The 25,711-nt window shown below is 39.0% G+C and overlaps 1 protein-coding gene across 3 annotated transcripts in view; it reads left to right on the top strand.

The window, feature by feature from the left end:
- Window positions 1-25,711, top strand: part of ITGB5 (integrin subunit beta 5) — a 104,852-nt gene that overhangs the window by 44,665 nt on the left and 34,476 nt on the right. For all 3 annotated transcript variants that reach the window (XM_070730403.1, XM_070730409.1, XM_070730416.1), the window contains 4 exons: window positions 1,860-1,955; window positions 2,485-2,574; window positions 6,341-6,475; window positions 9,164-9,593. In XM_070730403.1, coding sequence (XP_070586504.1) covers window positions 1,860-1,955; window positions 2,485-2,574; window positions 6,341-6,475; window positions 9,164-9,593 — 751 coding nt within the window. The remainder of the gene's footprint in view (window positions 1-1,859; window positions 1,956-2,484; window positions 2,575-6,340; window positions 6,476-9,163; window positions 9,594-25,711) is intronic.

The raw sequence follows: 25,711 nt of genomic DNA, 5'->3' as shown, positions 1-25,711 counted from the left end.
ACTGCAACAACATCGCCAAAAAAGCTTCAAGAGTTGTTAACCTAATCTTACGTAGCTACCTCTCCGGTAACATCACACTACTAACCAGGGCATACAAAACTTTCGCCAGACCAATCCTTGAATACAGCTCATCTGTCTGGAACCCACACTGCATTTTGAACATAAATACATTAGAAAATGTCCAGAGATACTTTACGAGAAGAGCCCTCCACTCCGCTACTCCCAACAGAATATCTTATGCAACCAGACTTGAAATCCTCGGCTGAGAAAGCTTAGATCTATGTCGCCTTCGACACGACCTAAGCATAGCTCATAAAATCATCTGCTACAATGTCCTTCATGTCAATGACTCTTCAGCTTCAATCTCAACAATACACAACAACAACAAACACAAAGTAAACCGCTTCAGACGTGACTGTAAAAAATATGACTTCAGCAAATGAGTAGTTAATGTTTGGAACTCACTACCTGACTCTGTAGTTTCTTCACCAAACCTCAAACTTTATCTTTAGACTATCCACTGTTGACCTCACCCTATTCCTAAGAGGTCAGTAAGGGGTGTACATAAGTGCACCAGCATGCCTACCATCCCTGTCCTAATGTTTCCCTCTTATTAGTATGTACTCAACTCATGTATACAAACAGCATTATATCTATGTATACTGCCAATATGTACTTGACAAAACAAACAAACAAACAAAGACATAAAATTAATAACTATCCTTTGTTTCCCAAGTAAACAAAAGAAATACACATCTTGGTTGACCATTGCTGTAATTAATATACTAGCCTGGAAATACAGTGAAAAGGCTAGTGTCCAAATGTATGGCAGGCAAGGCTTAGGAGAACATCAGTTTGCTTTCCAAAGAAAGGTACAGATAAACTTCTCTGAAAAAATGGTAGAGAAACGTTAGCGTGTAGATAATGGCAGTTATTTAGTGGTTGATCTCTCCCTAAAGAGCTGTGTTCTTATGTACACTGAAATGCTTTTGTCCCCCACAATGTGGAACACCTTCTACCAACTTGGGTTTATATGTTCCCACCTGAATAAAGATGGCCTAGCCTTAATGATTTATGCCTGAATACCATGTTTTATAGGTTCCTCTAATGTTCCTACAATTCTGTGTAAATCTACTTTTAGAAGAAAATTAAGCTTGGGAATTTTAGTTAATAAAAAAATTAGTCAGCCAAGGTTGCAGCTGGGTATTATTATCATGTCACTGTCCATTGCCAAATGCAGTTCAAAGTAGGGTTTTATTGTAGTACATAAACTCTTTCATCATTTGGAACAGAATATGTCTGTTCCCAAATATTCCAGCCAAACTCTTGCATGTTGCAATTCCTTCCTTCCTTTCCTTCCTTCCTTCCTTCCTTCCTTCCTTCCTTCCTTCCTTCCTTCCTTCCCCTGGTTTATTATTATTTTTTTATCAATAACTCAAGGTGGTGAACATATCTAATGCTCTTCCTTCCTCCTATTTTCTCCACATCAACAACCCCATGAGGTGAGTTGGGCTGAAAGGGAGTGACTGGCCCAATATTGTAAGCACAAATTACTGAAGATACGATATCCTATCTACTTTGACAGATAATAAATAGAAGTATATGTGTAACCTATTCCAACAGACCTATAAAGTGCCATAATTTCACAGGTGATGATAGATCCTTTCCTTTGCTGATAGAAGATAACATATTTTGGTTCATATTCATAGTTGAGTTTAGGTATTTGGCAAATAATTACAGAATAATTCCACAAGTGAAAAGTATTCTTGATTGCATACAGTGGATTTGTGGGCTAAAAGCTGCATAATAAATAATGTTACATTATCATAATCTTATTCTGCTTTCCTTTTCCCTTTTAGGATTATCCTTCGCTTGCACTTCTTGGAGAAAAATTAGCTGAGAACAACATTCATGTAATTTTTGCAGTGACCAAAAGTCATTATATGCTTTATAAGGTAAATGCTAAATCAATCAATGTCTTGTTTAGAACATTTGTCAAAGTGCCAAGATTTCTTTTCCCTGAAAGGCTAGTTTTTGAGAGGAATGGCAGTTTTGAATTTGATAATTCATTTGAGAATATCATTATATTTGGATTTTAAACCAGAACTAACTGGGTGCAATTTAACTGCTTGTATAGCCACTCCTTTTCCTATTTGATTCTTTTATTAATTTCAGGCTCAAACTTTCCTTTAAAGAACTTATGTTTTCTAAAGCAAGTAGACAAATATTGATCACAATAGCACTAAAAATAGCTGTGGATTTAATCTTTCCGGACTTTGTATAACTCAATCTGCTATTACTTCATTATATTACATGAAAGTTAATGTCTGCAAAGTAATTTCTCAGGGGCATTATTCACTTTTATTACCCATTCTGCTCGTCTCAATTAACATGAAAAAGACTGAAAGAACTATTAAAATGAATGAACTTTTGAGCACTTGGAGGTTTAGATTTCAATTTTCTTGTATTCTCTGTTTTAAAAAGAATCTCACAGCTCTCATTCCTGGAACAACGGTGGAGATTTTGTATCCAGACTCCCGAAATATCATCCAGCTTATAGTCAAATCTTACAATGTAAGTTTTGTATTTTTAAATTCAACTGTGAATGATCAATATGACACATACATAGAAAGATTGTATTTCAATTTTTTACCACTTGTATATTCTTCATTTGCGTTTCTTTTTCAGACTTGATTTGAATAAGAAAAGGAATAACTTGTGTGTGTTTGTGTGTGTGTCTGTATCTGTGTGACATCACATATTACTTTTGCGAGAGAGTGGAATCAATCAACTTTCTGCATGGGGTTTGTTTATATTTCTTCTATTTGTTCTTGTCTATTACATCCCTGGTGGCATTCTTTTAATCTGCTTTTTTTAGATTCAGTCTTCCAAACCTGATAGTATTTTTTCATCATAGGGCAAGTCATTAGTATCAGACTATAGCCAGTGTTAGATTTTTTTTCCTGAACAAAATTCTTTTGGAAAGCTCTTATGTATTTTCTCTTTTCTCTTAAATTCTCAGTTGAAATATTACCAGGCTTTGAGATATATTAGTGTGAGGTTGCTCAGTATCAGCATATAAAGTCGTTTATGTCTACCTAGATCACAAAGACCCAAGTGAGATGTTTACATTAATTAAAATGTAGATTCATAAACATCCCTAGTGTAGTATTAAACAATTTAAATATCAATAAATTATTGAGTTCTTTTTTTTTCCTTTGATTTTTACCTGGTGCTTGCTTAGAATACTGACTAAATGTGTCTTAGTATCATTTTATTTCATTATACTCCTTTTGAAATAGCTTTCATTGTCACAGGAATACCAACATTTTTGTAAGTTGGCCCATTGGACCCTCTGTACTTTCTAATTTCGCCCAACTACAGGTTACAAACAGACATGAGAGTTTTAGTAGTACATAGAAATTAGATTCATTCAAAGACTGTCATATAGTGATCATATGTACACCACAAAGCAATCTATTCTTTTGGTATACTTCCATGCTACATAACAATATACTGTGAAACAGTAGTTGACACCAGATTGGGCTTTTAAATTCTCAACTTGTTAAGAGATAGCAAAAAGTTATCTCTGTTTTTGCATTCCTTTAAATATATGTGTATGCAATAGTTACAGGAAGGTTCTCGCAATTCTACCTTGATGCTAGATTAGTTTAATTAGATTTATTTTAAAAGTTCAATTTTGCATAAACTGGTTTGGGTGGCAATTGTAACCACAAACAGCAGTTTTCAACCAGGTAGAAATTAGTCTGAAACAAAGTTATTATGACAATTTCTGAATTAGACTATCCACGATTGACCTCTCCAGGGTTCCTTAGAGGTCAGTAAGGGGCGTGCATAAGTGCACCACTGTGCCTGCCGTCCCCTGTCCAATTGTCTCTCCTTATCTCATTTATCTTTTCTTCCTTTCAAATATGTTCACCTATACTTTTATATCTTTTCTTCTATTCTTTTCTTTACTTACATTATTACATATCTTTCTCTTCAATGTGTATTATGTATTGGACAAAACAAACAAACAAATAAATAAATAAATAAATAAATAAATAAGGTTCTAATAATGAAGGAAGACTAAAGAATTTGAGAATGTTAACCAGACAATGGGAGACTATGAAAAAAAATCCCACTTACAATTAATAATAATAATAATAATAATTATTATTATTATTATTATTTATTATTATTATTATTATTATTTATTAGATTTGTATGCCGCCCCTCTCCGAAGACCTATTAGTACTGATTCTCCCTATTTTGTATGTAGTTCCTGCCAGTGGTTCTCAACCTTTCTAATGCTGTGACACCATAATGTTGTGATGACCCCCGACCATAGGTTCAATTTTCCCAACAGAGCCTTAAGCTGATTGGCAGGAAGATCAGAGGGACACCCCCATTGTAAACGCCTGAAGACAGACCATTTGTTTCTTCATACTTCACACATTCTTCATTAACTTGGAGCTGCTCATTCTTGGCTGCACCCCCCATTCAGTTTTCCTAAGAAAAGATTAGTGTCTTTCTCTGCTGTTCAACAAAACAATTCCTGGTTCATTCGATAATTCAAAGTTTTTATGATTTCATCCAACATTTCACTTGTGTAAGAGATAGCTTAGGTTGAACCTTCTCAAACTTTATGCGTTCCTAACGTTGTGTGGTGTTGCTAAATCAACCATTTTAATGGTTTATTTTGGGAGGACTCAGACACAGAGATAACAATTAACACTATTCCTTTTGTGATCTTAACAGCTTGTACTTGTTGCATTAATTGTGTCTATCACAATCATGGTGCTTTGAATTATTATTTTTTTTAAAAGTTGATCAGAGGGCTATCATTTTATGACATTAGAAAGTGCTGAATATATATTGGAATAACCTACTACAGTAGCAGTGGTGATTGTATAGTTAGGTTTGAATTTTACTGCCTGCTCATTGCTTGACTTGTTTTGGAATGATTTCTTTATATTGTTTTAAGACAAATAAGTGTTATGCCAGAAAGTTTATTACTTCCTTTCCATTCATGAATGCCAGAATAGCACTACTGAATTTTCATACAGTTAGCATCTAAAGCTCTGCAGCTGCTATGGCTTGAGAAGCCAACATTATCTCATCTTGATAGAGCAACAGCAATAACAGCAATAAGACCAACATATGTATCATAGATAATGACCAATAAAGAAAGTAACATTTTCAGTGCAATAGAATTAGAATATGACTCCCAGGTCTAAATGGCCAATGTCCCAGAAGAATTCCGTGGTGTTGGGAAGCTCCCAGCCAGGAAGGGAAGAGGGGTCAAGCAGGGAACTAGCCTTGAATCCTTGCACAGCTATTTTAGCCATATTTTGTTGTTTACTACTCAGAGTCCCTCTTTAAAGGAGATGAGCAGTTCAGAAATGTGAAATAAATAAAATAAAATAAAATTTAAATTAATTTTTTATTTAACAGAACAGAGAAGGAAGAGTCTTCTCTGTGGGGGCCCTGTCCCTCTGGAATTAACTCCCCCTCCAAAAAAAATTTGCACTGCCGCCACCCTCCTTTCGTAAGAGTCTTAAGACTCATTTATATCATGAGGTTTGGGGCAATTAGATCTCAAGCCCCCTGGCTGATGAATGTTATGTAGGAGTCTGAATGTGTACAATTGATTTTTTAAATATTAGGGATTTTAGCCTAATTATTTAGTTTATTAATTGGATTTGTCATTGTATTTTACTGTATTTTATTATATATTGTAAGCCACCCCGAGTCTTCGGAGAGGGGCAGCATAGAAATCCAATAAACAAATAAATGAATAAATTTAAAATAACTACAATAAAATAAAATAAAAACAAATGAAATGAAATGAAACCAATAAAATAAAATAAAGAAATGCCTGGTAGGTCCCCCTTCCTCCCTTTTCCATGGGACTTTATCTCTTCCCAAGAAAAAGCAAGCAGTCTGAGTTGATTCTTATACTATAGGTAGAATACAGTAAAGTAGTCAACTTGAACCTTTCATGTGTGGATCTAGTTGCTTGCACCTGATACATGGGTAATGCTGTGAAAGATCACAAGAGAATCCAGAAAAAAAAAATTTGGATCATACTTCCCAGTTTCTATCTGACTTCAATGACTACTACAGAAACATGGATACCTGGGAACTATATTCTCTTTCCAAAATAAATTCTCAGAAAACAGCTTATCTGTTTTAATTAGAAAGAGAGAAAAGCTTCTTTGTTAATTTGCAATGTTTATGTGCTTTTACTTAATCATGAATAGGTATTACAAATCTAAACAGCTTTATATTCATAAAATGTAAAAATCAGTTCAATTAATCATTTTTTCTTTTCCAGAGTATTAGATCAAAAGTAGAGTTAACTGTCTGGGATAGTCCTGATGACATTAATGTGGCTTTCACAGCCACATGTCAAGATGGTGTATCATATCCTGGAGTCAGGAAATGTGGAGATCTTCAGATGGGAGACACAGTGAGTTTGCTGTTCTTCCATTTGTTAGTTGGGGAAAAGTTGGATATTTTCAATTATCTTTCCTTTACAGATAATAATGCTATTTTACAGTAATTCAGTGGTGGTGGTGGTGCGGGATCTCATGTCAGTTGTAATTTTTTAATGGCCTTTTTCTCTTTTGACTTTTTGATACATTTTTTTCTCTCTATTCGGTGAGGAAATTATTCCTCTGCTGTCTTCTAAGATTTATTTATTTATGTATGTATGTATTTGTTTATTGTTTGTTTGTTTGTTTGTTTGTTTGTTTGACTTCTATTCCACTCAATCCCGAAGGGTTCAGGGCAGCTCACAACAGTGTCAATTATAAGTAACAGTAACAATAAAAACAAGTCAAACCAAAAACGAATTAATTTATAAAACCCTAATTAAAACTTAAAACCGTTCAATGGCACACGTATTAGTCATTCATTCCTATTCATACACATGAACAAGCTAGTGGTTAGTTTAGGGTCCCCAAGCCTGCCAGCATAGCCAGGACCTCGGGGGAGAGTTGATTTCATAAAGCCGTGGCAGCAAGATTATATCAAGATCTCAAGGAAATGCAGGTGGGGGCTACTGGTTTGAGCCAGCCTTGGCCATATTATTTAGCATTGTAATAGTATTGCAAATATTTAATAATTATTATTAATAATCACTAATAATGAATTATTAGGGGGAATTGCCTCTCGTCTCTGGTTATGGGAGCTGATTCTGTGCTCTTTTGCTAAATCAGGGAATGGCGTGGTTGGTATTATTTGTGGCAGAATGTGCTGCAAGTGCCATCTGTATGTTGTCATTTGGCATGGGGAAATAGGGCAGGCTGCAGTCCAGAAAAGCACAGAATCACAAGGGCTCCAAAAGAACAATGAGATCTCCCCTGCCCCCATCTTTTTCAAACAAAGCCCATTTTGAGAAAGGCCCAGAAACAAGCTTTTGAATAAACCTGGGGCAGTGCTTATACTCACATGCATACAGTCCATACTTTTCAATTGCTGGAACCTGTTTCTTCATTCTATAGCAGTAAATAGTGGATTTTTTTTAAAACAAGCTTGTCACTTATGTTTTTTTTAGCAACAGTTCTGCATTCTCCAGGCAGCTTGCAAATTTGTATTCATGTAGAAAATAAAGAAAAGGCAGCACTTATTTGTAGCCTAAGCTACAGGGCCTTTACTTCTCTAAATAGTATTGAGATAAATACTGTTGGTAGAATAATCCATTTAACAATTACAAAACTAGGCAGCTACTCATTTATAAAAGATCGTATGTATTTTTCCTCTATCTCAGCTAAAAAACATTTTAAAAGTTTGAGGAATTTCCTTTAATGCCATCCCAGTCCCATGCATATGTATGCAGAAATAAATTCACTGATTTGGATTTATTGTTAGTAGAATGACACTGAATATATAGGATCTTTAGTTTTTGTTTTTAAGAAAACATCCTAAATAACTTTATACAGTATATGGAATTTTTTTTAAAAATGCATTTTTAAGTTAATCACATATACAGTGGTATCTTTACCTAAGAACGCCTCTACTTAAGAACTTTTCTAGATAAGAACCGAGTGTTCAAGATTTTTTTGCCTCTTCTTAAGAACCATTTTTTACTTAAGAACCCAAGTCCAGAAAAATTTCCCAGGAAATTTGAGAGTGGCATGAAGGCCTAGCCAGTTTCCTGCCATTCTCCCTTTAATCCCAGCCATCTCAGGCTTTTCTGGGCTGCCAGAGGAGCTTTTCGGTGGCGCTTAAGGAGGCTTTGGCAGTCCAGAGCGAATGAAGCATTTTCCTTTCTCTGGGCGCTTGGAGAGGGAATAAACCTCTGCCAGCTCCCAGAGAAAAGAAACGTTCCCTTCGCTCTGGGCAGCCCAGAGCAAACAGAGCGTTTTCCTTTCTCTGGGCACTTGGAGAGGAAATAAACCACTTCGCTGTCCTTTGCGCTGCCTCCCATACACCCTGCACGAGGTTGCCTCCCAGAGCATCTGAGCGCAGAAAGGCAAAAGGGGGCACTTCACCCCAGCTGGATCAACTCAGCTTCAGCACAGTGAAGGAAATGCGCCGGCTACAAAGTGAGAGAGTGAGAGGAGGGGGAGCCCTTCAGCATGGGAAGGAAGAGGAACCAGGTAACAGCAGCAGCAGTCGCCTTTCGGTCAAAGGAGCGGGAGGTTCCACCCTCTCACCCACCTGGGCTTCTCTCTCTGGCGCAGTGGATGGGAGGCAGCCTCGCACGGGGTGTATGGGAGGCTCCTGCTCCTCCTCGCCATCTCAGAGTCCCTCTTTTTTTTTAAGCCTTAAAGTTTTGGATTTTTTTTATTCCCCCCACCTCACCTTCTTCCTTTGGCAGTGACTGCCATCCTCCTCTTCTTCCTCCTCCTCCTCCCACCTAAATTCCGAGCTTTTATTTCTTTCCTAATGGGTTTGCACGCATTATTTGCTTTTACATTGATTCCTATGGGAAAAATTGCTTCTACTTACAAACTTTTCTACTTAAGAACCTGGTCACGGAATGAATTAAGTTATAAGTAGAGGTACCACTCTATATAGTAAAAAGATTTACCTTGCACTGTTGACCAGAATTATGGGTGCTTACAATTATGCTAATAATGCCTAATACACATAAATAACTTTTCAAATTTCTGATGCCTTTTCACTCTTACTTTTTATTATTCCTATTTAGGTTTCCTTTGAGATATCAGTAGAGGCTCGGACCTGCCCAGCTGAGAGCATCTCACACAGCTTCACTATCAAACCAGATTGGTTTCGGGACACTGTAGAGGTGACCGTTTCTTACAACTGCACATGTGGATGTACCAAACAGATAGAGCATAACAGCAGTAAATGTAGTGGAAATGGCACCCATGTGTGTGGATTATGTGACTGTAACCCAGGCCATGTAGGAGCCAAGTGTGAATGTGAAGAAGGAGAGAGTGGGGCCACATATCACAACTTGTGCCGAGAAGCTGAAGGGAAACGTATCTGCAGTGGCCGTGGGGAGTGCTCCTGTCACCACTGTGTGTGCTACAGAAGTGAATTTGGCAGGATCTACGGGCTCTTTTGTGAGTGTGATGACTTCTCCTGTCCAAGATATAAAGGCATTCTCTGCTCAGGTATGTGTTAGACTATCTCAGTTCATTTGGGTAAGCAGTTGTTGCTTTTTATTTGCTTGCTAATGATGCTGCAATTCAAAATGGCTTTGAGCATCTTACACTTCATAATCTAGTACAGTGATGGCAAACCTATAGCACAGGTGCCAGAGGTGGGAGCTATATCTGCTGGCACGTGAGTGGTTGCCCTAGCTCAGCTCCAGCGTGCGTGTATGTGCCGGCCAGCTGATTTTTGGCTATAGAGAAGAGTAATTCTCAAGTTCCATAATGGTACCATTCCCTGTAGGTTGGGATCCACAACAAACCTTCCCCACCGGATCTCACCAAATGGGCACAAAGGTTTTTGGATCTTAAGCTATAAAAGATCTTATAAGATCACCTTGAATTGTACTGAAAGCCTACTTCTCTCAATGGAGGTATTATCTCAGTGGAGGCGTTACAAATCAAGGTGATTACATTACTTCTTGAGACATTGCATTTTGGACCATTTCTTTATGGTCTTCAAGGGCAGCCCCACCCCCTCCCATAAAATTCATTGTACTAATTTATTGATTTATGGAGCACAACTCAATAAATCTTATCAAAGTTGCTAATTTGGCATATGAGTAAAAGATTAAGACTTTATGGTTTCTCTTATCCTTTCTCTCAATAGGAAAGCCCCTCTCCGAGTCTTCGGAGAGGGGCGGCATACAAATCTAATAAATTGAATTGAATTGAATTGAATATTAAACATATATTCATTTGGAAGCCACACAACAGGGGATTAATGCACTTTTACATTACTACATTGGTACATACAGTATATTATCATCAAGTGAAAACACACTTAAATATAATGTTCACTACAACAAATAAGTGTAATATTTTCCAGCTGGAGAGAAAATGATCATTAATCAAAGATAAATTAGATGGGTTTTTTCTTCCCTGGTAATAATTAATATCTGGTAAGTAATAAGATTAAGAAATAAATGAAAGTGAAAGGGGAACGCACAAAATAATATGTATACAATTACTTCGCTTCCCTGAGGTTATAGTCTTAGATTGGCTTTATATGCAGGAAGAGAATTCAAACTGCAGAATTTATGAGTTTCCTTTCCTTTGGCAAAGACACTTGTTTATGTGAAATACATGGAAATATTGTACAGAGGATGTTGTGTCTACAGTTTTGGGACATGAAAATTCACAGAAATGATGGACATGAAAAGGGACAAGTTTGGAAGGGCTTTTATGAATTTGAGTAAGACGTAGTGGCCTGATTCCACCCTGACTGCAGGGCTGTTGGGACTTTATTCAATCTTGCTGACTATTAAGATCTGAGAATAAACTATCATCCAGGAATGTGGACTTGCACACGGTTTTTATGAACTGTACAAAAATAGATTTATATCATCAGCTGAGCCTGAGTCATGGCCGGACACACATGATTCCTGTAAAGACACTGTTCAAAGTTCAAATGAAGAAAAAAAGATTTGAAAATTATAGCTATGGTTGCAGAGAAAATTGAGAGGAAATGCAAAATCGTTCTTTGATGACTCAGCTTTCTCTCCCTCCCCTCCCATTCAGAAGGCCATATGGAATGATAACCTTTGTTTACAGTGAGAGCTTAGATGTATTTTCAAGAATTCCTGCTGAGGGGGTTGGGAAGGAAGGAGAGAGACATAGAACAGAAAATTCAAAAAGTAGCCCTGAAAGCAGTGGTTCTCAACCTTTCTAATGCCGGTGCCCCCCCACCATTAGTCTAGCGCTAATTCACCCAACAGAGCTTTAAGCCGATTGGCAGGAAGGTCAGAGGGACACTCCCATGTAAATGCCTGATTGGTCAGATTGTAAAAATATGTTCCAAGGTGCCAGAATAGAAGCTTTAGTTCCTAACACCATGGGGAATTTATCTTTTCCCATGGTCTTAGGTGTCCCTTGTGAAACGGCCGTTTGTCCCACAAAGGGTATATGTCATCCAGCATTGGTATCCAATACCGGATGTGTCATTAAAGCATGTGTATCCAATAATGGCAACTTTAAGTCAAAGCTTGCTGGGGAATCCTGGGACTTAAAGTCCACAAATCTTATAGTTGCAAACTTTGGACACCTCTGCTTTAAAGACTTCATAAATAATTGTGTGGTGAGCCCCTTTCTAACAAGTAGGAAAGAAAGAACTTGTTTCAGTTCCAGCAACGCTAGCACAAAAAACACCTACAGTGGTACCTCTACCTAAGAAAGCCTGTACTTAAGAACTTTTCTAGATAAGAACCAGATGTTCAAGATTTTTTTGCCTCTACTTAAGTACCATTTTCTACTTAAGAACCCAAGCCCGGAAAAAATTTCCCAGGAAATTTGAGAGCAGCATGAAGGCCAGGCCAGTTTCCTGCCATTCCCCCTTTAATCCCGGCCATCTCGGGCTTTTCTGGGCGCTTAAGGGGGCTTAGGCAGTCTAGAGCAAACAAAGCATTTTTCTTTCTCTGGGCGCTTGGAGAGGGAATAAACCTCTGCCAGCGCCTAGAGAAAAAAATGCTCCCTTCGCTCTGGACAGCCCAGAGTGAACGGAGCGTTTTCCTTTCTCTGGGCGCTGCCTCAGAGTCCCTCTTTTTTTTCTAAGCCTTAAAGTTTTGGATTTTTTTGATTTCCCTCACCTCACCTTCTTCCTTCAGCAGTGACTGTCCTCCTCCTCTTCTTCCTCCTCCTCCCACCCAAATTCCAAGCTTTTATTTCTTTCCTAATGGGTTTGCACGCATTATTTGCTTTTACATTGATTCCTATGGGAAAAATTGCTTCTACTTAAGAATGTTTCTACTTAAGAACCTGGTCATGGAATGAATTAGCTGCCCCAAGTCTACGGAGAGGGGCAGCATACAAATCTAATAAATAAATAATAAATAAAATAAATTAAGTTCTTAAGTAGAGGTACCACTGTATTTGTATCAGACATACTTTGGCAAACCCCATCAAAGGTGACCTGTTGCATGTAAGACAGACTGTACAGGAATAGTGTTCTTAAGTCACCAAAGCCTTGTCTGATGGGAAGTATCACCATGTGTTGGTTTGTTGCTTTATTTCATTGCTTCAAAGCTTAGTTTGCTCTCACTGCACTCTGTTCTCAAATAAACATGGAAATAATAGCCTACTTTAATCTGGAATGGGGAATAGGAGAAGTAAATTGTCAAAGTAGGGAAAGGAATGAAACAACAGTTCTGTACACACTTTAGACTGTAATTTAAATCCAATCCCTTCAACTAGGTTTCTTCAAATTAGTTGGATAAGAAGGATTCACCATACCCAGGAATCATAGGACATCTAGAAAACTACAAGTTAAGAACCCTTCCTTTTGCTAGGATTATCCTTTTATTTATTTTTTACAAATGGCTGATGAAGCTGATCAAATCCACTTAGTTTTAGAAGCATCAAATCTGGCTCGGATTATATTGGTGGCATTCAAACACAGAAAAACAAGAATTCACTGAGGAAAATGCAGAGGGTTTGTAAAAGCAATCAGTGACAGGGAAGCAGTAGAAGAAGTAGACACAATGAAGAGAACGCGGTAATGAGTGCATTGTTCTGCACAAAATATTAATAATAAAACAATAAGGAAGTTTGCCTCAGTACTCGAGGGTAGAAGCTTGTAGGTTCTTGTCCGGAGGTTTGGACTGTAAATTGTACAGTATTGTTTAAGGGTGGCTTTTTTGTTTTTGTATTTTTTTCCTTTCGGGAAAAATATGTTTTATAGTTTGATGACTTGGCTGTCTGGAAACATTCCCAGAGTGATTCAGTGGAACTTCAAATGCCATGCAAGACAACATGAGACCTTGTGGTTTATAGAAGAAACCAGTCTACATGGGTAGAATAAATCCTGCAACACATGGCATATTCAATCATGCGAATAAAGTAAGAATATTCATACACTGAGTAGAAAAAGTGAAGATCATTGATGGAGCAACAAAAATGGGAGAAGTTGAACCATTTTAGCATTGGAAGGGAGTATTGGATGCTATCGGGTCCAAAGATGGGCTACAAGAATGGTGGAAGGTCTTAAGCATAAAACGTATCAGGAAAGACTTCATGAACTCAATCTGTATAGTCTGGAGGACAGAAGGAAAAGGGGGGACATGATCGAAACATGTAAATATGTCAAAGGGTTTAATAAGGTTCAGGAAGGAAGTGTTTTTAATAGGAAAGTGAACACAAGAACAAGGGGGCGCAATCTGAAGTTAGTTGGGAGAATGATCAGAAGCAACATGAGAAAATATTATTTTACTGAAAGAGTAGTAGATCCTTGGAACAAACTTCCAGCAGACGTGGTTGGTAAATCCACAGTAACTGAATTTAAACATGCCTGGGATAAACATAGATCCATCCTAAGATAAAATACAAAAAATAGTATAAGGGCAGACTAGATGGACCATGAGGTCTTTTTCTGCCATCAGTCTTCTATGTTTCTATAGAATTCTACTACCTGTGCCATTACAAGATAACAATGATGATGATAATAATAATAATAATAATAATAATATCCATTGTTAGCAAATTTTACTCATATCTTATACTGCAGGGAGTTCTGTAGATATTATATCATCATAAATTAATCCTATATATAGAACAGACCACAGTTTACAGGTGTGAAATTTACAGATTAAATTTAATAAATTAAAAAGTACCTGTGTCAGCAAGAATTGACCTGGAAAACATAAAATCAAAGTATAGACCTTTATAAGGAATGAATTAAATTATTCAGAAGAGAACCTGAGAAATTGTAAGAAGAGATTAGGGATATTTTGAAAAGAGAGCAAGAAAGAATAGTTTCATAATTTCATAGAGAAGATCCAGTGGTTTGCAGAAAATAATATCATAAAGGCAGAAAATGGAAGCACTGTGCAACAAAAAATGCACAATGAATGCCAGTTTTTAATTTGAAACAAGAGGGCAATAGGAAAGAGGGCTTAATCAAGAAGATCCACAGAGGAAAATAACAAGACAATGAAAAAGAAACCTTTTTAAGAAGATCAAACAAACTGGGCATCCGTGGTCTGGGAATTACAGTTAAACTTGGGTTTTGTTTTTGGCCATTCAATCATGTCCAATTTGGAGATTGCCTGGACAAGTCACTGCAGCTTTCTTGGCAAAGCTTTTCAAAAGTGGTTTGGCTTGCCTCCTTCCTTGGGCTGAGAAAGAGTGACTGGCCCAAGGTTACCCTTCCGGCTTTGTCTCTAAAGTGGTTCTAAAACAAATGTTCACCTGCTTTCTAAACAGATACTTAACTAACCATACCAAGTTGGCTCTCAAGCTTGGAATACTCGGGAATAATTCCAGAAGAGATGTAATAAACATAAAATATTATGTATGGCAGCAATAAACCAGCTATCAGATAGGAAAGCATCAGGGGCAAATAAAGTAAACCTTAAAACAGTATAAAGTCGCTGGAGATAAGATACAGCGTCAACACATGGTGAAGATTCAACAGTCTAGAAACTGGAAAAAAGATCAGTCTGTAGAGATGTCAGGGATGTGCAATTTACCATCTTATTTCAATCATTTCTCCCTCCCTCCCTCTTTCTCCTTTTCTCTCTTTTTCTCTCCCCCTCCCCATAAACACAAAACCAGATAGTTATGGAGAATGTAAACAGGAGGGTTACCTTTGCTTTATTATTATTATTTATATTGCATTGTGGTCTTTGGTCACATTGATTATCTTGGAATGTGGAATATATTAAAGTTCATAAGCACACAAAAAGTCTGGGGAACTCCACCGCCAACCCGGCTACCTCCTCGAGGAGCACAGGCAGGGCTTGTGACACGCAGCTGGGAGGCAGGCACGTGAGAAACAAGCCCACCTGAACCCCTAAGTCCAACTTCACCAGGAGGGACTCACAACCCGCAATCTCTGGAGCAACGAGTCTACGTAGGCCAAGGCTCTCCCTGGCTATAATAGCCACTCCTCCCCCCCCCTTCCCTGGGGTCGAGGCTGATGCCATATCTGAAACCCGGCTAGGCAAATTTCAGAGAGAGGAACTCCTCCCTCCGGGCCCAGCCAGGTTTCAGTCACACATGCCAGGTCGGCCTCCTCATCCAGAATCAAATCCCGGATGAGGAGAGCTTTATTTACTACCGACCTGGCATTGAGTAGCAGCAGCTTTAGCCCAGGGCCAGAATTACACTCATCACCAGTGCCCAGGGTTGGGTTCACAGAGCCGGAACAAGGGATCGTTATTAAGCAGCGATCCCTCGTTCCCCTGGAATGGCTAGCTCTGTGGCCCCCGCCGTATCTGCCTCTCCCCAGCAAGACCGGAATATTCCGACCCTCCGCCACCCCAGACATCGGTGCCCCCTCCCCTCCTGCCTCTCCAGTGTCAGGTAGGCTAATTAGATCATTCATACCATTTTCATTTATTTCATCCGTACCAAAATCCCACCCAGCCCACCCATAACAATTGTTCATTTCATATATGTGGTTGGTAAATCCACAGTAACTGAATTTAAACATGCCTGGGATAAACATATATCCATCCTAAGATAAAACACAGGAAATAGTATAAGGGCAGACTAGATGGACCATGAGGTCTTTTTCTGCCGTCAGTCTTCTATGTTTCTATGTTTCTATATTATCACAGCCACTTTAATAAATTAAGTCCCCCTTCCAATAATTAGCTAAAATATTAATAACTAAAAAACTCCGTATAAAATCCTATTAATAAGTAATATAAACATCAAATTAGTCTAAAACTGGAATACCAAATTACACTGAATTACTCTTAAGGTCATAAAATTATTATTATTAAAAAACCTGGTAAAATGTTAAAGTGCTAAGGTTATAAAGTGCTAAAAATATAGGAAATCATTAAAGTCAATTGTCCATCAAGTCAGCAATACATCTCTGATGTCAGCCACTGTCAATATCTGAGTCTCAGGATACAGTGGTAAGGTGGTCTTCTCAATGCTGGCCATAACCACTGACCAGTGCTGTAAGAGTTCAGGCTCTTTACCTCGGTTTGAGTTGTCCCAGGTTCTTCCCTCTCTGTGGAAACTCCAATTCTCACCAAACACCCCAGATAAATTGGTTGAATGGAATCAAAGAGATTTCATGAAAGAGATTTCATTTTTTTCTCCCTGGAAGAGCTGCAGATAGATAGTCACTAAAGCACATAAAGATGGCAAGCACCTCTTATTTGTCCATGCAGCCTCTGTGGCACTTAATTAAAAATTCCAATTCTGAACATTTTGTTCAACTATAGAAATCAGTCAAATTGAGTGGCATGGTGACCTAGTGGTGAAGACTCCCTCTTCCCACTCAGAAGGTTGAGAGTTCAATGTAGCTAGTGGCAGATGTTCTCTCCTAGGACGTAAAGAGAAAATATGTGGTGTGAACTCCATATAGGTGTCAGGAAGAATATCTGCCCAATAACATGCTCAGCTCCATCCAGTTACCCTGACTCGACTCCGAATAGGGACTACAGAGTTGTAAAAAAGGAGTTTTATTTAATTCAAGTTAAATTGATTCCATGATTTGATAATAACCCTCAGTAAGTTTGTTCTTGTATAGGTCCATATTGATTTAAGTTTTTGCATTTCTGAATCAATGAAACCAGGTAGTAGTTTTAAGTCCCTGTCTTGATCTATGAATTGTGCCATCTCAAGTGTTCCAGTGATGCAGTAAGAAGGAAATAAGGGGAAATATCTAACTATTTTTATTGGCTTCTTAGAAAAACAATCTCTTTGTAAATATCTATATAGCTAAAATATTTAGTTATTACCAATTCTCTCTTATTTGGGGGAAAATTTCTAACTGGAGACACTTCTGGCAAATTATTTATGATTTCTCTGGACCTATTTAAAAACTGAGTAAAAGTGAGATGTGTTAGTGTGTTTTAACATAATTCCACTTCAGGGGTCCTGAAAAGGGATTAGGCATGGTGTGTTTCTATTCATATTGTGAAGGGGGTTAATATACAGTAGTGAAATATGAGGAGAAGGTTTAGACCCCCTCAGTTATAATGAGCATTGACATAAACAGCAGGAAGTGGCGTCCTCTTTTGGGGTTTTACTTATAGCAAGAAGGCTTTTATTGTATGCATTAGTTTGAAGGGATACTACCATGCTTGGAGTCTCAGTATTTTTGTTTTTTTTAAAAAATAATTTGTATTAGGTTATTTACAATTTTAAAAAACCCAAAAAATACAATGCAAACCCCGCTCAATATTTGGAGCTTGGAGTCTCAATATTTTGGGGTTATGGCCTTTTTTTTAGAATTTGCTATGTGTATGTGTTTATCTGCAGGTGTGTCTATCTTGAGGTTGTCAGTATGATTTGGCTCTTGGATTCTTGGAGTTTGTTAGCATCCCAGTCCGGCAAAACTCTCTTGCTTACTCAAGGTTGCTCACTCCCATATCTCCCTGTCTTCCTCAAGGTGATGAGCCAAGGGAACTGTCTGGAATTATCTCTGTCCTGAAGCAATTTGTTAAAGCTCTCTTTAAAACCAATTAATAAAATGCTGGGGGGTGGGTGGGAAACTAATTCTATGATGCTGATAAATTCCCAGTCTCTTGACTTCAAGTTTTATTTTATTTTTTTTCTTGTCTTTTTTCTTTTGCCTATCTTTCCTGCCTCCTCCTTCCCCTATGCTTAATTAAAAAAAATAAAAGTTACTACACACCCTTTTGGGATTCTCCTCCTTCCCACAGTGCAGAAACCTCTTGCTTTCTCCCTTCTCATATTTTCTTGCCCAGCAAGACATCATTTTGATGGATATCATGCCCAGGAAGCTCCAGTAACACAGAGGGCATGTCTGATTTCATCTGATCTGGGCTTTGCAAAATTCAGAATTTTCCACTGTGGAAACTTGGGGATGCTTTCCCTCAAAGCAAACACAGTATTTGTATCAAACAGAAAATGCAACTTGTATCTCATTTCCACACCTATCAAACTGGCAAGCATAATAAAGAGCTTTGACCCTTGTCATGGTTGAAGCTGATCAATCTTTTCCCAATTAATACTGCATTTTACACGAGTTTCAGGGGCCAAAGGGCTCTCAAAAGATTTATTCTGTTTTGTTGTAAAAAAAATTTTTTTAAAAATCACCAAATTAACATTTTCTCTAGTATTACCATAACTTTTCACAAACCTTTGCTTTAAATTCACTGTTTTAAAAAATGTGTTAAAATATGCTGGATGTTTTCTAAGCTAATACAATAATGTTTACTCTTCATCGTAGGTCTTTTTGTAAAGAGTGATAAAAATAGCAGAGAAGTGTTTCCCCATTTGTTGTGTGGGAAAGGATCTAACAGAAGCTAGCAGGAATATAGCAGGAAGAATTAAATCCTTGAAAGATATTTTTTTTAAAGATGAAAAAGATAACGAAGCAGCGTCCAGGGAATAAAGGGGAAGCAACTATCTAGCATCTGGACGAATCTGTCAACATCACCATGATGTTGTGTGTGTGTAACATATTTTTGCTGATAATGAAAATGAAGGGAGACTAGTATAGATCTATTTCAAGCTATTTAGCTCTCATCAGCTAGCCATACTGTTATTTATTTATTTATTTTGTCCAATACACAATGAGGGTTTTAGTGGGTATATATGTGTGTGTGTGTGTGTGTGTGTGTGTGACATGTTTTTTTGTTGAATTTGAAAATTAAGGGAGACTATATATATATGACGGTCTTGGTATATTCGGGTTTCTTCCCATGTAGGATTTAGAAATTTCTGACGACGTTTCGACGAGGTCCCACTCGTCATCTTCAGGCTGGTGTTTCTGTCCTTGTTCTAGGACAGAAACACCAGCCTGAAGATGACGAGTGGGACCTCGTCGAAACGTCGCCAGAAATTTCTAAATCCTACACGGGAAGAAACTCGAATATACCAATACCATCATACCTGTACCCATGAAAATCTACGAAAACATATATCTATATACACACATAGTAAAATACATGATGAAGGTTATAGAGGAGATACTCATAGTAAAATATATCTATGAAAGAATAGAAAGGAAGATATAGTAATAGAACATATCAATGAAAGAATAGAAGAAGAGATATAGGAAAAGAAGAAAGGTATAGGAAATATAGGAGAGCAATAGGACAGGGGACGGAAGGCACTCTAGTGCACTTGTACTCGCCCCTTACTGACCTCTTAGGAATCTGGAGAGGTCAACCGTGGATAATCTAAGGGTAAAGTGTTGGGGGTTTGGGGAGATTTGAACCTATATCTTTTAAATGACTAGTCTTGTGTGTATCAACTCTCAAACTCTTAATCTGTGGATAATTAGAAAGCCATCTGTGAAAATAGTAATGCTTAGGATGCAGGAATGGCAGCACATACATAGCCAGATCGGTTTTGGGCAACCCTTGTAGCTGCCCCAGATTTAATCTTCGACGTTTGGGAACAAATGAGGAAATGCAGCAACCCTGTTAGGACAGTACTTTAAAAACAAACAAACAAACAAACAAACAAAATGGACATGTTAAATTTGCACCAGTCTTTGCTTATTTCTTTTTAAAATCCAATTTCCTGAAAAGATAAAGTCAATTGGACATTTTGCCTTCAAATCTTTGGGTGGTCATGGTTCTGTTCTGCTTTTAATTTACTTTAACATGGCTGGTCCCAAATATGTTGTTTGCCCTGATGATTATTTCAGTCTAGAAATAGAGGAGAAGAACAGGCAGAGCCTGAGGGCAGAGTCAAGAGAGAAATCAGCTTGGGATCATTACATTCTCACAAGTGATCCGCATCCAGCCCCTCTTGAATTCTGTTAACTTTTATCTAGCGGCAATTTAGTGCTGGCTGTCAGTTCAACTAGATTCTTGTGTATAATAGGCATGAGCAATAAATCAACTTAACTGGAAGTTAAATATGGTCCTGATTTTTCGTGCTTGACAAGAAATACTGTTTGAGCACATTGAAATATATTTCTGGAACATAAAAATCTTTGGGATCCAATCCTAAGAGAGAAAAAAAGAATCCTTCCCAGGAAAATTATGACATATAGAAACATAGAAGATTGACAGCAGAAAAGGACCTCATGGTCTATCTAGTCTGCCCTTATACTATTTTCTGTATTTTATCTTAGGATGGATCTATGTTTATCCCAGGCATGTTTAAATTCAGTTACTGTGGATTTACCAACCACATCTGATGGAAATTTGTTCCAAGCAAATAATATTTTCTCATGTTGCTTCTGATCTTTCCCCCAACTAACCTCAGATTGTGCCCCCTTGTTCTTGTGTTCACTTTCCTATTAAAAACACTTCCCTCCTGAATCTTATTTAACCCTTTAACATATTTAAATGTTTCAATCATTTTCTCTTCTTGAACCCCTTTCCCTTCTTGACACAATTGAACCTTCTTTGACGAGAAGGAGATGCAATGACAATGCAGGAACAGAGAGGTAGGAAGGCATCTTCTGTTTCAGTTCACAATGTGTCAGCTTTTCAAGTACTTCCGACAGGATGCAGAACCATGAATATTAGCTGAACCTTTATTGGAGTAATAGAATCTTCCAAGTCTTGCAAGGTCCCTCCTTTACTTTGCAGGAACTAGGGAGGACCTCTTTTGAGACTGTTTCCTTGACCCCATCCTTCCCTGCTTTGGACTCAGATTTTATTCATTAGACTGTTGTCTCAGCTGTGGCTCATATTCCTGTCTTCCAAGGTTCTCATCTCATTAGGTGATGCTTCCAAGTTATTCATCTACTTTGGGTTATTTAAATCCAGTCAGCTAATACACAGCATACATCTTGCCAGGCAATTGAGTTAACTTTTGAGTTATATAAGGCAACAAAAATTCACCAAGATTCGTCACTTCATTCCTACCGCCCATCACTTTTGCCTTCCCACAGCTATGCTGACTTCTTACAAGAATATCAGCATCAAACATATGGCCTCCAGATGTTGTTGGCCATTGTCCCTGAGCATTGGCTAGACCAGCCAAGGCTAATGGGTGAGCCCCAGCAATCTTTGGAAAGCTACCTGGTCCCTCCCAGCATTAAATCTTTGCTGATTTCTCCTGGAACAGGAGGAAAAAGCAACTGGAATATTGGCAGGGATGATGGTGGTTGAGCAGTAAGTATGAGAAAGTAACATTTTCTGCTAGACATTGTAGCATCCTTTCTCTTAATTTTGCAGACAAAGTAACAGTTATGCTTACAAACTCTTTGTAAGGATCATGTGCAGTTATACTAGAGTCCATAAGGAGTTGGGCAGCCTATAAATCCCAATAATAAATAAATACAGTGTTCCCTCGATTTTCACGGGTTCGAACTTTGCGAATAGCCTATACCACGGTTTTTCAAAAAATATTAATTAAAAAATACTTCGCGGTTTTTTTCCTATACCATGGTTTTTCCCACCCAATGACGTCATATGTCATCGTCAAACTAATAATTTTTGCAAATAAATACCAAAAAAATAATTATTGTTAATAAATAATTATGTTTATAAATATCAGGATGACTAAGTGTCTTATTCAATGGTGAATACCAGTAATAATGGTGAGTAAATGGTTGCTAAGGGAATGGGAAATTGTAATTTAGGGGTTTAAAGTGTTAAGGGATGGCTTGTGATACTGTCCATAGCCAAAAGTGGTGCATTTACTGCCGCATCTCTACTTCGTGGAAATTCGACTTTCGCAGGCGGTCTCGGAATGCATCCCCCGCGGAAATCGAGGGAACACTGTAATAATAAATACTGTGTTTGAAGTAAATGACTCTTCCCTGGAACTACGTTACTTAGCCAAGTGTCAAAATCAGTGGTGAAATCCAGCAGGTTTCTCAGGGGTGAATTCCAACAGATTTTGGAGAACTGGTAGTAGAAATTTTGAGTAGTTTGGAGAACCGGCAAATACCACCTCTTTCTGGCCCTTGAGCGGGGTGGGAATGAAGATTTTGCAATATCCTTTCCCCAGAAGTAGAGTGGGAATGGAGATTTTGCAGTATCCTTCCCCTGCCACGCCCACCAAGCCACACCCACAGAACCGGTAGTAAAAGAAATTTGAAATTTGGATTTCACCACTGGTCAGAAGCTGATATTCTGAATCTCCTAGCTGTGCCCTCTACTGGCACCTCTGATTGTTCAGAGTCTCAGTGTTACTCCAAGAAGTACTAAATTCTCTCTTCTTGTGCAAACAACTTGGCTGTTGTTGGCTTATCCGATTACAGATCCAAGAATGTGCCAGTGAGAGATGGGGAAAGGACATTCTTAAGGCCCTGGTGTTTGTAAGAGCTGATGAACATCTTCATGTTTCAACTTCTCTTTCAACCCTGTTTTGCTTAAGCATATTAGATTTTACTACTTAATTAATTAATTTATTGATTGATTTGATTGATTGATTTTGTCCATTACACAATGAGGGTTATAATGGATATACACATAGTAAAATACATAATGAAGATTGTAGAGGATATACCCATAGTAAAATATATCTAAGAAAGAATAGAAGAGAAAATATAGGGATATCAATGAAAGTAAAGAAGAAATATAGGAAAAGAAGAATGGTATAGGACAGCGTTTCCCAACCGGTGTGCCGCGGCACACTAGTGTGCCGCGAGACACAGCCAGGTGTGCCGCCAAGCTCCTAGGGAAAAAGAAGAGCTTAAGGAGAGCCCTGCCCAGCTGGAGATTCCCTGGCAGCACCAGGTAGAAGCCGGCAATGCAGCACCCTTTTCCAGTGCCGCGCAAGGAGCTGGGCGTTGGAGTTTGGGGTGGGGAGCGATGAAAGTGCGGAGGCCGGCGCCGTGGCTGCCCCCACCCCCCAGTGCCTCCATTCCCCTCGTGCCCCTGGCTTCTCGCCGCTGACGCCCGCCCGCCCGCTCGATCTGCCCCTTTCTCCAGCTCCTCCGGCGAGCGCTCGGAGAAAACCTTCTCACAGCGGAGGTCGGAGAAGGTTCTTTGGAACGTCGGGGGTGCATGCGCGCGCTCGCCCTATCCTCCAGCCAGCCTACCCGGAAAAGCTTTGCCAGCCTCCGCAGAGAAGGAAGAGAGAGAACAAGAGAGAGAAAGAAAGGAAAAGAGAGAAAGAGATAGCAAGAGAGACAGAATGAGAGAGAGAGAGAGAAAGAGAAAGAAAGAAAGAGACAGCAAGAGGGGGGAAGGAGGGAGAGAGAAAGAGAGCCAAAGAGAGAGGAAGGAAGGAAGAGAGAAAGAAAGAGATAGCAAGAGAGACAGAATGAGAGAGAGAGAGAAAGAGAAAGAAAGAAAGAGACAGCAAGAGGGGGGAAGGAGGGAGAGAGAAAGAGCAAAAGAGAGAGGAAGGAAGAGAGAAAGAAGGAGATAGCAAGAGAGACAGAATGAGAGAGAGAAAGAAAGGAAAGAAAGAAAGACAGCAAGAGGGGGGAAGGAGGGAGAGAGAAAGAGCAAAAGAGAGAGGAAGGAAGGGAGAAAGAAAGGGATGGAGAGAGAGAGAAAGAGGGAGGGAGAGAAAGAGGGAGGCAGAGAGAAATAGAGCGAAAGGGAGAAAGAGAGATTTTTTTTGTCCAAACTTTTTTGCGGCCCCCCCCCTCAATGTTCCCCAGGATTTTGAAAATGTGAATAATGTGCCGCGGCTCAAAAAAGGTTGGGAAACACTGGTATAGGAGATATAGGAGATCTATAGGACAGGGAACGAAAGGCACTCTAGTGCACTTATGCATGCCCCTTACTGACTGTTCTGTCTGGGTCACTCCGGAAGCCAAGACCAACCCAAAAAGAGAAGCCAGACACACCGGTAAAAGGCAAAGGCAGGAAAATTCAAGAAAAACACAGGTAACAGAAAATGTCCTTACAAACAGGAAAACGCTGTATCTTCAAATATATCCACGAAGGCAAAAGTCCATGCAACAATACAGGATTCTTGCTGCCAAGACGAGGCTGTAGATAGCAGACCTACACCTCCCACGAGTCTTCCAAACTGCTGGGCCACAAGCCAGGAACAGAGATGTCAAGAACAAAGCAGGTCACCATAACTCCAACTGATAACACTCCACATGGCTTCAAGGGCTTGCCTGCCTTTTAAACCCTGCTAAGGAGGACCACACCCAAGCCCAGCTGTTCCTAATTTAGTGCTGATAATACTTCTTTAATAGCTCCTTTCTTTGATCTGAACGTCTCTGTCGCATGTCAATGACGGCTTGTGCTTCATCACCTAATGACTCCAAGCTACTGGCTGGGGAGAGCCCCCCCCCGGGCTCTCATGCTGTTCTTTCTCATGCCATTCCTGACTGTCCTCTCCCCCATCCGACAGCTCAGCCCCCTCCTCTTCGCTGTCCTGCTCCTCCGGGCATGGAGCCAGCAACGCAGCTGGTCCCCGAGCAACCTCAGGCTGAATCACAACACTGACCTCTTAGGAATCTGGAGAGGTCAAGCATGGATAATCTAAGGGTAAAGTGTTGGGGGTTCGGGGATGACACTATGGAGTCCGGGAATGAGTTCCATGCTTCGACAACTCAGTTACTGAAGTCGTATTTTTTACAGTCAAGTTTGGAGCGGTTAATATTAAGTTTAAATCTGTTCTGTGCTCTTGTGTTGTTGTGGTTGAAGCTGAAGTAGTTGCCGACAGGCAGGACATTGCAGCATATAATCTTGTGGGCGATACTTAGATCATGTTTAAGGCATCGTAATTCTAAGCTTTCTAGGACCAGCCATTTTTATTTGTTTATGCAATGGCTATCCTGCTCCAAACCTTTGAGGGGAATGGAACAGTCTGTTCTAGAGCAGTGTTTCCCAACCTTGGCAACTTGAAGATATCTGGACTTCAACTCCCAGAATTCCCCAGCCAGCGTTCGCTGGTTGGGGAATTCTGGGAGTTGAAGTCCAAATAGCTTCAAGTTGCCAAGGTTGGGAAACACTGTTCTAGAGGACCTAACAAGCTTGTTTTCTTTACAAAGGAAAAAAAAGCGCTCTTAATAAATAAATGATCACCAGTTCTTTGGCCTTCACAGCATCTAAGGATTTCTGCAATCTTGATGCAGTATTGGCACGCTGGTGTGTTCCAGGTCTGAAAGGCGCAGTCAGGCTCAACGCACAATGCATGCAAAATATGGATGATTCTGCAAGCAAGTTATAAGAAAGAAATGGGTGAATCAACTTTTCACTCTTTCTCCTGGGTCAAAAACCTTTATAACCAAGAGCCCCTTTGTTTCTGTTTTTGTATTTTTTTCCATTATA

The sequence above is a fragment of the Erythrolamprus reginae genome, chromosome 1, assembly GCF_031021105.1.
Source record: "Erythrolamprus reginae isolate rEryReg1 chromosome 1, rEryReg1.hap1, whole genome shotgun sequence".
NCBI lineage: Eukaryota > Metazoa > Chordata > Lepidosauria > Squamata > Dipsadidae > Erythrolamprus > Erythrolamprus reginae.
The sequence above is the reverse complement of the archived record's forward strand: the minus strand, read 5'-3'. Positions and strand labels throughout refer to the sequence as shown.